The 13,188-nt window shown below is 36.2% G+C and overlaps 1 protein-coding gene across 5 annotated transcripts in view; it reads left to right on the plus strand.

Moving 5' to 3' along the window:
• Nucleotides 1–11,920, plus strand: part of RAD51C (RAD51 paralog C) — a 30,736-nt gene extending 18,816 nt beyond the window's left edge. For 2 of the 5 annotated variants that reach the window (XM_023759624.1, XM_023759626.1), the window contains 4 exons: nucleotides 1,007–1,073; nucleotides 1,796–1,856; nucleotides 10,360–10,423; nucleotides 11,665–11,920. In XM_023759624.1, the coding sequence (XP_023615392.1) occupies nucleotides 1,007–1,073; nucleotides 1,796–1,856; nucleotides 10,360–10,423; nucleotides 11,665–11,781 (309 nt within the window). In that variant the 3' untranslated portion in view covers nucleotides 11,782–11,920. Of the gene's footprint in view, nucleotides 1–1,006; nucleotides 1,074–1,795; nucleotides 1,857–8,059; nucleotides 8,160–10,359; nucleotides 10,424–11,664 lie in introns of those variants that run through there. The other 3 variants (XM_023759625.1, XM_014461691.2, XM_014461692.2) reach the window with 3 other exon arrangements.
• Nucleotides 11,921–13,188: the final 1,268 nt, after the last annotated feature.

Consider the following 13,188-nt stretch of genomic DNA (forward strand, 5'->3'; position numbering starts at 1 on the left):
TGCATCATAACGACTGGTTATTCTGCCGTCAGATCGAATTGCATATTACGCTTTTATATATATATATATACTAGAAGCCCGGTGTACAAAAACTTGTGCACTGGTGGGGGGGTTCCTCAGCCCACCCTGTGCCCTCTCACAGTCTGGGACCCCTCGGGAGATAACCACCTGCTGGCTTAGGCCTGCTCCCCTGGTGGCAGTTGGCACACCCAATCCCGCAGTGTCTGCCTCGTCTCCCCCGGTCGCAGATGGCAGGCCCGGATCCCGAGCTGGGGTGGATGGCGGCTGGGGATTGCGTTGCCGCCCGCCCCGCCCGCCCCACCCCACACACGGCAGGCCAGGATCTCGCATTGGGGCGGCCAGCAGCTTGGGATCGAGCTGCTGCCAGCCCCAGACGGGGCAGCAGAGCACTATCTGCCTGCAGTATGCAAATTAGCCGCCATCTTTGTTGGCGGTTAATTTGCATACCATGCTGATTAGCCAATGGGAGGCGTAGTGAAGGTACGGTCAATTACCATGTTTGTCTATTATAGTGGGACCTTGACTTACGAGTGTCCCGACTAACGAGTTTTTTGAGATACCAGCTGTCTCTCGGCCCATTTTTTTGCATTGAGTTGATAGAGTAATTTGAGTTAACAAGCTCCTTAACGAGCTCGGTCTCGGAACGAATTAAACTCGTAAGTCAAGGCCCCACTGTATTAGATAGGATAAATTCTTCCATTTTCACAACAAAGAACTTCTTTGTTCTTGTTTGTTTAAAAAAAAGTGTTATGTTCAGTAGACATGTTTTCAGATAACTATTTATTTTTATGGCTAAGTTTTAAAAATACTATCAGAAAGGTTTTCATTACCTAAATAGTATTTCTTTAAATTAGATTATATTCAGAATAATAAAATCACAAGACTATTTACTTGATAAGTTTTAGGGGAGACTCATCTAATTTTCTCACATTTTGTTTTTTGTTTTGTTTTTTTTTTGTTTTTTTTTTACATTTTGTTTTTGTAGGTAATTTTAACTAATCAGATGACAACAAAGATTGATAAAAATCAGTCCATGCTGATACCTGCGTTGGGTGAGTAATAATCTGATAAACATTTTCAGTTAAACACATTTTCTCTACTTCTTTAATTTGATGCTTATTGAGTACGGTAAACTTCATGAAAGCAGAGACTGTATGTGTCTTATTCACTGAAAAATCTTAGCACAGAGCACTGTGCCCTTAGATCTTGACTCATCCTTTCAGTTAACAAACATTAATTTAGCATCTACTATATAGAAACTGTTGTGTCAGGTACTGAACATATAATATTTATATGGTGATTCTTGCCTTCAGAAAGCTCACGGTCTTAGGCAGGAGTAAGGGTGAATCCATTCAAATACAAATTACACTACAGTGAATAGATTTATTTTGTTTTTAACCTCAGTCATGGTCTTGTTAGAATATAATGCTTTAAGTTTATTTATCCTAAAATCTTTAAGAATAGTCTCTCAGAGTTTTTGCTTTTTTTCTGGTGGTTAGAAATATGTTGGTCTTAATATATGGAAGATTGACAAATATGTTAATTCAAACTATAAAGTTTTCTAAAAGTAAATAGAAGATATTGATCTGCAATATTTTATTAGATATGTAAACATCCATGAATCTCAGGATGTTATCGACATACCAGTTTTATTTGAAATCAAGTATACTCTCATTATGTTAAATCAAGCAAAGTAAAACTGTATTTAGTCTGATGCATTCTGAGAGACTTATAACCTAGGCAATATACAGTTATTGTGTTCTTCTTCCCTCAGGGGAAAGTTGGGGACATGCTGCTACAATACGGCTGATCTTTCATTGGGATCAAAAACAAAGGTCAGTGTAGAAACAAGTTAATTATTCTAAATATTGGGTTAATTATACTAAATACCAGTTTCTTAGAGCTAGTCCAATGGATGAAATCTACAGTACCCCATGAACTAAAGCTTTTGTTACCTTGTCCTTAATCACCTAGAGCAAACAGAAACATGTTTTTATCTGCACGTTTAGCTACATAAGAAATGCTTTGGGATTTTTAATGATGGGCTGCACCTGAAATGAATAGTGGGCCAAAGAATGCTACCTTCTAAAGCTCTTTGAAATCAAGTACCATTAGCCATGCAGAAGGGGGTGGGTACTCTGTGTTCATGGAAGGGATTGAAAGAATTCAATTGGGACAGAATGTTAGCTTTGGGACTAATTTATGTGGAAAATAGGATGGCTTTTCTTAGTTATTGCTTAATATATTTCTTGTATAAAATTGTGTTTACTTTTGTATTTTCCTACCTTGCTTTTGTTATTCAATTACTTACCTGACTTTCACTGGTATTGTTCTTTAAAATAAAACTTTGACAGCGTGAAACCTTTGTATTTGTTTTTAAAGCTGCTGAGCAAGTGAACAAACCAGCTTTTATTTTCTTTAAAATAGGCAATTGAAAGCTGCAGAATCTTTTATTCTGCACTTCTAGAAATGTCAGATTTATGCTAGACTCTCTGCTTTGAGATTAATTGTCATAAACTAGAGAACTTGGTTTTGAAATGCTCTAATGAAAGGGGAAAATTGAGACAGTTTGTGGGCAAAGATACATATTGGGTCTGGTCAGTGGTATTGTCTATTTCTTTATTTACATTTCTTTATTCTTTTAAAAAATGTTTTTATTGATTTTATTTTTTTAAATATTATTTTTATTGATTTCAGAGAGGAAGGGAGAGGGAGAGAGATAGAAACATCAATGATGAGAGAGAATCGTTGATTGGCTGCCTCCTGCACACCCCCCACTAGGGATTGAGCCCGCAACCTGGGCATGTGTCCTTGACTGGAATTGAACCCAGAACCCTTCAGTCCACAGGCTGACGCTCTATTCACTAAGCCAAACCGGCTAGGGCGTTTTTATTGATTTTAGAGAGAGAGAGAAGAATGAGGGAGGGAGAGAAAGAGAGAGAGAGAGAGAGAGAGAGAGAGAGAGAGAGAGAGAGGCACCAAAGTGAGAGAGGAACATTGATCTGTTGTCTGGTGCACAGGATGATGCTCCAACCAATTGAGCCACACCAGCCAGGGCTGCATTTCTTTGTTCTTGCCTCACCAAGTTAGGTTTTACTGAGTCTGAGCTCATAGTAGAACCAATCACCCTTACATACATCTTCTACAACTAATTCATGCAGTTTGTATCTCTTTTAAAGATGGCACTTTCAGATCTCAGGTGACTCTTCTCTTCCCCCCCAGTTATACAAAGTGCTGTACAATTGACTCCCATCCTCCAACTGAATTCACAACAGGAATTTTTTCTCAGTAACAAACACTATTGTAAAGATTTGGCAGTTTCTCCAGATGAGTCTTTAGAACATACTGCTTATACTTTCCCAGATTGGGGTGTTTTGCAAAGTGCATCCACTAATATTGTTAGGAATTTCCCTTGAGCTAGTGTACAATAATAGTCTTCCACTTTTGTTATATTAAATACTCACTAGTAGAACACATCTAAAAAAATGAGAAAAATTGCTCTAGCCAGTTTGGCTCAGTGGATATAGCATCAGCCCACGGACTGAAGGGTTCCGGGTTTGATTCCAGTCAAGGGCGTGAACCTCGGTTGCAGGCTTGATCCTCAGCCATGCTCGGGGCACATGCAGGAGGCAACCAACCAATTGGTATATCTGTCTCACATCGATGTTTCTCTCTCTCCTTCCCTTCCACTCTCTGTAAAAATCAATGGAAAAATATCCTCAGGTGAGGATTAACAAAAAAGAAAGAAAGAGAGGGTGAGGGGAGGGGGAGAGAAGAAAAATAATAGGAGTAGTGCAAGATGTTTCATGTTTTTATACATTCATCAGAAGGAGAAGTTTGCCGTTATCTAACTCTGTAAGTTAGCATTGGTTAGGTATCCATGAGATAAAAAAAATCATGCTTACTTTAAAAAAAATGTTTTTATTGATTTTCAGAGAGGAAGGAAGAGGGAGAGAGAGAAACATCAATTGGTTTCCTCCCACGCACCCTGACCAGGGATTGAACCTATGACCTGGACATGTACCCTGACCAGAACCAAATCCCTTTTGGTGCATGGGATGATGCTCAACCAACTGAGGCACACCGGCCAGGGCAATCATACTTAATTTTTAAGAGTTAACCATTTTATGACTTCAGCTTCTTACTAATCCTTTCCAAGAAATTAGAGAATAATGTAGAGCACCGACATTAGATAGATAGATTTAGGGGAAATCTTTTCTATAAAAATTTCCCAAATCCCATTTTATCATTTTAGTGAGTGCTTTCTTATGCTAGGTATTTAACTGGCACTTTATGTACAACATTTTATATATTCCTTCAATAACTCTGAAGAATCTATATTTTTAACAGTGAGAAGACCAAGGCCCAGAAGATTAACTAGTAAATTCATTGAATATTTATTAACTCTCCTTTATTATGCTAAGCACTGTGTGTATAAAATTTCATTTTATTTTCCAGATAACTGTGAAATAGATAGTAGTATCCACATTTTTTAGCAGACGAACATAGAGTCCATTCTTCTCCTATAATTGCTTTTTCTAAAATGTAATTCTAGTATTGTGTTAATTGCCAGCAAATCTGAAGCTCTTATCCACCTTTTCAGGTAAAATTCTTTTTCTTCAAACTGTTTTTTCTAGACGCTGTGGATATATAATAAGTAACATTCATACTTTATTATAACTAGAAGAAGTTGACCTTATTTAATAGAATTAAAATAGTCTTGTTCTATTTTTAAAAAATATATTTTTATTGATTTCAGAGAGGAAGGGAGAGGGAGAGAGAGAGATAGAAACATCAATGATGAGAGAGAATCATTGATTGGCTGTCTCCTGCACACCCCCTGCTGGGGATCGAGCCCAAAACTCGGGCATGTGCCTCTGACCTGAATTGAACCTGGGACCCTTCAGTCTGCAGGCCAACACTATCCACTAAACCAAACCAGCTAGGGCAATAGTTTTGTTCTTCATGGTTTGAAACCAGCTATCTTTAAGTCATTAAGTTGTATGACATCTTGTATGTGCTTTAAATTTTAGTTTACCTTGAGAGGATGGAATTCACACTGGAGGAAAACAGTTACGAAAATGAACACTTCGAGTTTGAGCAGAAAACTAAAAAACCTTGACTAGCCAAATATATATTGAGAATTGAATTTAAGTATCCCATCTTATGACTCAGTCCCCACCCTTCACCAGGAACACCTGATTTTTATCTTTTGACTAATAATGGAATTATATTCTAATAGAAATACTGAAACATTTTAATAATGGAATATCATTCTAAAAGGATTACTTTGGTCTCTATCCTGCATATTGTGCATGTTTTCCTTCAATTTATATATTCATGATAATATGAAACTGAGATTGTTCAAAATTATACCACTCTTTGCCGAGAATATCTGGTGGTAGAGTGGAGTAATATAGCAACACCCCCACATAGTGTTTCATGCGTGCTTTAGAGCACAAATTGTGCTTCTGTCTTGTTTCTTCCTGACCCAGACTATGTAGTTCAGCCATATGTTAAGCTTCATCTCAGCTGGGGCCATGAGCCAAGTGATTCTTTGGTTTAGTTTGCTGTTTAAAAAATCTGTTGAGATGCAGATATAAAATATAAAATTTTATATTTTACTTAGAAATTGGAGGAAGGTTTTTAACTTGAATACTAAGGCCCATTTGACTTTAGGATTCTTTTTTTATTACTTATTTTTATTTATTGATTAAAATATATATATATTTTTTTATATATTTTATTGATTTTTTACAGAGAGGAAGTGAGAGGGATAGAGAGTTAGAAACATCGATGAGAGAGAAACATCGATCTGTTGAGATGCAGATATAAAATATAAAATTTTATATTTTACTTAGAAATTGGAGGAAGGTTTTTAACCTGGGACCCTTGAGTCCGCAGGCCGATGCTCTATCCACTGAGCCAAACCGGTTAGGGCATGATTAAAATATATTTTTATTGATTTCAGAGAGGAAGGGAGAGGGAGAAAGATAGAAACACCAATGATGAGAATCATTGATTGGCTGCCTCCTGCATGCCCCCTGCTAGGGATTGAACCTGAAACTGAGGCATGTGCTCTGACCGAGAATTGAATTGTGACCTCCTGGTTCATAGGCCAACGCTCAACCTCTGAGCCACACCAGCCAGGCAACGTTAGGATTTTTAATAAACACATACATGCTTCTTAAAAGCTTATTTACTTATTAGTGTGACTGCTGTGGCTCAGTGGTTGAGCATCGACCCATGAACCAAGAATTTACCAGTTCCATTCTTGGTCAGGGCACATGCCCAGGTTTCGGGCTTGATCTCCAGTGGGGGGCATGCAGGAGGCAGCTGCTCAATGATGTTTCTCTCTCATTTATGTTTCTACTTCTCTATACTTCTCCCTTCCTCTCTAAAAACATATGTATTTTAAAAAGCTTATTTCCTTTTTTTAAAATGTTTTTACTATTCTTTTTTTTTTATTGCTTAAAGTATTACAAAGGGTATTATATGTCTCCTTTTTTCCCCCGCCCTTGACAATCCCCTGGCCTCCCCTACCCCCCAGTGTCTTATGTCCATTGGTTATGCTTATATGCATGCATATCAGTCCTTCGGTTGATCTCTTACTTCCTTCTTAATGATTTTCTCAGAAAAATCAGATGAACCTAGGTACTTTTTTGGATATGGTATTAGATACTAATTTTTCAGAAGTTTAGCTAATTTTTGTTATATTGAGTCAAAAAGAGAATTTTTTTTAAAAAACATATTTTATTGATTTTTTACAGAGAGGAAGGGAGAAGGATAGAGTTAGAAACATCGATGAGAAACATCGATCAGCTGCCTCCTGCACACTCCCTACTAGAGATGTGCTCGCAACCAAGGTACATGCCCTTGAACGGAATCGAACCTGGGATCCTTGAGTCCGCAGGCCAATGCTCTATCCACTGAGCCAAACCAGTTAGGGCAAATTTCTCATTTTTTTAAAAAAATATATTTTATTGATTTTTTACAGAGAGGAAGGGAGAGGGATAGAGAGTTAGAAACATCGATGAGAGAGAAACATCGATCAGCTGCCTCCTGCACACTCCCCACTGGAGATGTGCCCGCAACCAAGGTACATGCCTGTAACTGGAATTGAACCTGGGACCCTTGAGTCCACAGGCCGATGCTCTATCCACTGAGCCAAACCGGTTAGGGCCAAAAAGAGAATTTTTTTAATAAGGTGGGTTGAAATATACCATACTTCTATTTTTCTGTTATATTTTGCATTAATATGGAATAGCAACTCTAAAAGCATTGTACAAATTTATAATTTCACTTCCTTCTCAGAGCTATTCTTTTTTTTTTTTTTTAATATTTTATTGATTTTTTTTACAGAGAAGAAGGGAGAGGGAGAGAGAGCCAGAAACATCGATGAGAGAGATCGATCAGCCGCCTCCTGCACGCCCCCCACTGGGGATGTGCCCGCAACCAAGGTACATGCCCTTGACCGGAATCGAACCTGGGACCCTTCAGTCCGCAGGCCGACGCTCTATCCACTGAGCCAAACCGGTTCGGCGAGCTATTCTTATATTACATATTACTTAGCAGTTATTTTATTTATGCATACAGTTTCAATTATAGAGTAAATGACATTTTGGATTCTGCTGTTTTCATCCTGAAAGTACAAACTTAAAACATTAAGCTAATGGACCATGGTCTCTGATTGCCTCTCTTTTGAATTGTGCCTTATAAGAGGGGCAATTTCAAAATTAAAAGAGTAACAGATTTTTTGAAAACAAGTAAACATTGTTATGTGTAAATAAATGATCCTTTTAACTCTGAGAGTCTATGATTTTTCTCTAAGTTAGTGCAGTTATATCAGTTTTTAAAATGTGTGTAAAGTATACATAACTTAACATTTTAACCAGTTAAGTGTACAGTTCAGTGGCGTGAAGTATATTCACATTATGGTATAATCATCACCAGCATCCATCTCCAGAACTTTTTCATCTTCCTATACTGAAACTTTGTACTTATTAAACACTAATTCTCCATTCTCCCTTCACACCAGGCTCTGGCAACCACTATTCTACTTCTGTCTCTATGAATTTGCCTACTCCAGGCACCTCAAATAAGTGGAATCATACAAAATTTATCCTATTGTGACTGGCTTTATTTCATTTAGCACAGTGATTCCCAAAGTGAGTGCTACCGCCCCCCGGTGGGCGCTGCAGCGATCCAGGGTGGCGGTGATGGCCACAGGTGCATTTGGGGGCGATGAGTAACTGCTATTAAAATTTAAAAAAAATTAATTTCCAGGAGCTGAGTAATATTTTTTCTGGAAAGGGGGCGGTAGGCCAAATAAGTTTGGGAACCACTGATTTAGCACAATGTCTTCAAAGTTAACTCTAGTATGTATCAATATGTTCCTAAGACTGATTAATATTCCATTATATGTATATACGACCTTTTTTAAATCCATTCATCTGTGAAACATTTGGATTACTTCTACCTTTTGGCTATTATGAATAAGTTATATCAGTTTTAACACTCCGGTGTGGGGTGAATTTCCCGCCAAAATATAAGATGGCTCTGTCTTTTGGTTTTGTTCCATCCACCAAAAGGGTGGATTACAAACAAATATTTGGTAATACGCAGTTACAATCGGCCCGAGTTTACACGTTTCCCGCACTCCACTGCAAATCTATATGAACCGAGTTAAAGACGGCTCCCGCGGAGTACGCGCAATTCACGCGAGCCGACTTAACTCGTTTCCCCCACTCCAAGTGTTAAATTAATTTTAAAAGTTTTTGCTTATATTTGTTGCTGTTAAAGTATTTGAACATCCCAAAGAGCTTAGAATTTTATTTTTCAACTATTTTCAGCTTTCAATTTTATGTTACTTATTTTATACAGTACATAATAAAATCCTACCTAAATAGATCTTGTTCTTTCATGACAGTGATTTTTCTGGATATAATCCTTTTGAAAGAATGTGTCTTCCTAGCTTATCTATCTATATATATAAAAGCTTAAGCGACCATTCGACTCTCTGGCCGGTAGCTATGACACACAATGACCACCAGAGGCAGACGCTCAACACAGGAGCTGCCGAGCTGCGATGACTTGGCAGCTGCGGTTCTCAGGTGACGCACTCGAAACCAGAGAGGAGGGAGCCTGATTCCAGGGTGCATCACCTGAGAACTGCCCTCTCGCAATCTGGGACCCCTTATGGGAATGTCGGAGAGCCAGTTTCAGCCTGATCCCTGCAGGCCAGGCCAAGGGACCCCACCGGATTCGTGCACTGGGCCTCTAGTATTAGTATAATATGAGTGTATGTTTCTTATGTATATCCCAAGAAATTGTTTTAATACTTCTGTAATACAAATAAAAAAACAAAATTATTGCAGAAAGTTTGAAAAATATAAACAAAGCTTTAATAACTTTTAATTGTAGTCTTCTAGTTTTTTATATATGTGTGTATACATACTCACAAATGCAGGATCATACAGCATAACTTTTACTTAATGTAATATTAAAATTTTCCATTTCATTAAATGTTTCTTTTACTATGTTTTCTTAAGCATAAATAGTATCTTGTCATGTATAAAGTAGTTTATTTCAGTGATTTTTAGCCTTTTTCAGGTCATGGCACACACAAACTAAGTACTAAATTCTGCGGCACACCAAAAATACATTTTTTGCCAGTCTGACTAAAAAAATAGGTATAATTTTGATTTATTCACACTGGAAGGCTATTGTGTTAGCTGTTGTGATTTCTTATTTGACAATAAGGGAAAGAGGTCAGCGCAACAAAGCTAGTCAAGTATTACATATTTAAAATTTTTTTGCAGCACACTGTTTGAAAATTGCTGGTTTGTGTTGTTTTTTTTTTCATTTTTATTTATTGATTTATTACCTTTTTATCAGAGAGAGGGAGGGAGACAGAGAAACATTGATTTGTTGTTCCACTTATTTATGCATTCATATTGGTTGCTGCTTGTATGTGCCCTGGGGGGGATAGAACCCACAACCTTAGCATATTGGGATGATACTCTAACCACTTGAGCTATCCTACTAGGGTGAAAGTTGCTGGTTTATTTGAATCAGTCATTGGATTTTTAGATTGCTTTCAATTTTATGTATATAAACAATATAAGTAATTGTTAATATCTGTAATAATTATTACTAGTACATGCATACATATAGTTATTGTTTGAAGGGAGTACTTCTGATATTTCTTTCCTTTCTGTATCCTTAGAGAACAAAATAATAAAATTATATTTTAAAAAATTATAAATTTAAATGATCAAATCAGTTACCTGAACTAATTAAGATTATGTGTTTGTGTATTTTTTTTTCCCCTCTAAGCAGGTTGGCAACATTGTACAAATCACCAAGCCAGAAGGAATCTACAGTACCGTTTCAAATCACAGTCAGTATTATTATATTTTAAAATATGTTTTTATTGATTTCAGAGAGGAAGGGAGAGGGAGAAAGAGTTAGAAACATCAATGATGAAAGAGAATCACCAATCCACTGCCTCCTGCATGTCCCCCCATTGGGGACTGAGCCTGCAACTTGGGCATGTGGCCTGACTGGGAATCGAACCATGACCTCCTCCTGGTTCATAGGTCAGTGCTCAAGCACTGAGCCACACCTGTGGGCAGGATATTAAATATTTTTAAAGTGAAAGTTGTTAAAAATTTTCATAAAAGAAAAAGTACCAACCTTTCTAATTTGGGTTTATAGATATTATAGATCTGTCATAGTCACCAAATATATCCTACTTTAAAATGCTAATTTTCCTGTAATTGTACATCGTAGAACACAGTTTTTATTGAACTATGCATATTTATCAATAGTTTTGAGCCAAAAATATTCTTGGCATCTCATATTTTAAGGACAAAAACAGAATTAGCCTTTGCATTGCCTGGGTGCATTTAAAGTACTCTAATTAGAAAACTCTATTTTAGAGTATTGTGAAAATAAGTTTGTAAAACACCTAAGTAATTTTTACATGCTACTTTCTTTCACCTCTTCAGTAGTGTCACCACAAAGTTTTTTAGGGTTGTCTTTTAGAGAACATTTCTATAATGCAATGTTATTTCTGTGTGTATGTATATGTATAAATAAATTAATATAAAATACTTTAGATATAAAATACTCTAGTACAGTGGTTCCCAAACTTATTTGGCCTACTGCCCCCTTTCCAGAAAAAATATTACTCAGCGCCCCCTGGAAATTAATTTTTTAAAAATTTTAATAGCAATTAAACAGAAAGATATATGTATTAATGTTTCTACCTTTTTCGTAAAATATAGTAAAGAAAGGTGTAAATTAGAAACATTGAAGTTTGAAATTATGAAACTATTGAACTCAGAATAGAAAGGTAATACAAAAAAAGTTAAAACAAATGCACCTGTGGCCATCACCACCCCTCTGGATCGCTGCAGCGCCCACCAAAGGGCAATAGCGCCCACTTTGGGAATCACTGCTCTAGTACAACCCTGGCTTGGACATCTATCCGTGAGGTTTATCCTCTTCATTCACAGTGGTTGATAACTTCTATCCCAAGAATAAAGTAGCACTCTTATCAATTACTTAAAATATTTAAAAGACCAATCATTATTTTAGATGTTCTTAAAGCATACTTATATTTTTTTCATCTTACAGACTCAGGGATTTAGAGATGCTGTTGTTGCTACTGCATGCTCATTGCAAACAGAAGGTTCATTGAATTCCCGGAAACGGTCACGAGAATCAGGGGAAGAACAGGAATCCAAAGACTAGTCTCAAAGTATGTGTGTATGTGGGTGTATATATGTATCAGACATATTTCTTTAACATATAAACACACACTGTGGCATAAATGAATCAGGAATATATCAAATGAAATATAAATATTCTTAAATGAATATGATTCTCTGAAAGTTTTTCTGAAGCAGTGTGCCTTGTTTTCATTTTTAGTAACAATTAGTAGGAATGATATAGGTATTATATTTTGCAAATGTGGAAAGCTGGCTACATGAGTAGCCAGTCAGGCTGTATTTTTTTTGTTCTTTTCTTTTCTAATTGTCTAGAAAATCCTAGGGAAATAAAATTTTTTTTAATATTCCTTTTGTGCTCTCCTCTTTAAGTATAGCTTTGATAATTCTTAAAATAAACCTTTTTTTATTATTATAAACCCAGCATGCTGAGTCAACATATCATTATATTGTTTTATGGGTAGGGTACACATTTTAGATGACCAATCTGATTTTAGTTGCCTCAATCCTAAAATCTAAGCCATTTGTTTATTTTTAATTTATTTTATAATGTTAAATGAAAGACTTTGGAACTGTTATTTCATTTAGAAATTGTCTGGAACATACATCTTTCAGAATAGTCAAGTCAGTAAGCTCACAGTTAATTATTTCTATATTCTGGAATTCTAGGTGTATTTACATTTTTAAAGTAGTTAAAATTATTCAAAGTTAAAAATTTGGATTGAATGGTTTAAAAATCATCTAAAAATATTTTAGCATCTGATTCTTTTTATTCTCACTTCACTCACAAAATTTACGATTCCCAGTGGAAGAAAATTATTTAAATAATTTATTATTATATACTGTGACAACTATATTTTCCAGATTTTAGTGATAGTTGGTATTTCCTATCCCAGACTGAACACTAAATTTATAAAATATTAAATATATGATTACTATGTAATTGACTATATACTTAGAATAACCATTGTTTGCCAGGACTTTTTGAGAGTGAAACGGTGCTGTTGACAATTATTTGAGGGCAGTGGACATAAACTAGGATTCTCCCAGGGAAATCATGCATATGGTTATTCCAATTATATAACACTAATTTTAAATGATGAATGTAGGACAACTGGTTGTAACTATCTTAATTGTTAGGTTTAAAGCATATATTTTTATTATAATTAGTGCAATCATTATAAAAAATTACCCATCATTTTATATTCATTTTGCTCTAATTATCAAATCTAGGGTTGGGGAGGTTGTGAGTAGTGAATAGCAGTGTTACCAGGCATCATATACAATAGTATTTCACTTTATAAAGCATTATAAAGAACTTTAGTGCCTGGCCGGTGTGGCTCAGTGGCTGAGCATCTACCTATGAACCAAGAGGTCATGGTTTGATTCCTGGTCAGGGCACATGCCCGGGTTGCAGGCTCGATTTCCAGTA

The sequence above is a fragment of the Myotis lucifugus genome, unplaced genomic scaffold (genome assembly GCF_000147115.1).
Source record: "Myotis lucifugus unplaced genomic scaffold, Myoluc2.0 scaffold_158, whole genome shotgun sequence".
Classification (NCBI taxonomy): Eukaryota; Metazoa; Chordata; class Mammalia; order Chiroptera; family Vespertilionidae; genus Myotis; species Myotis lucifugus.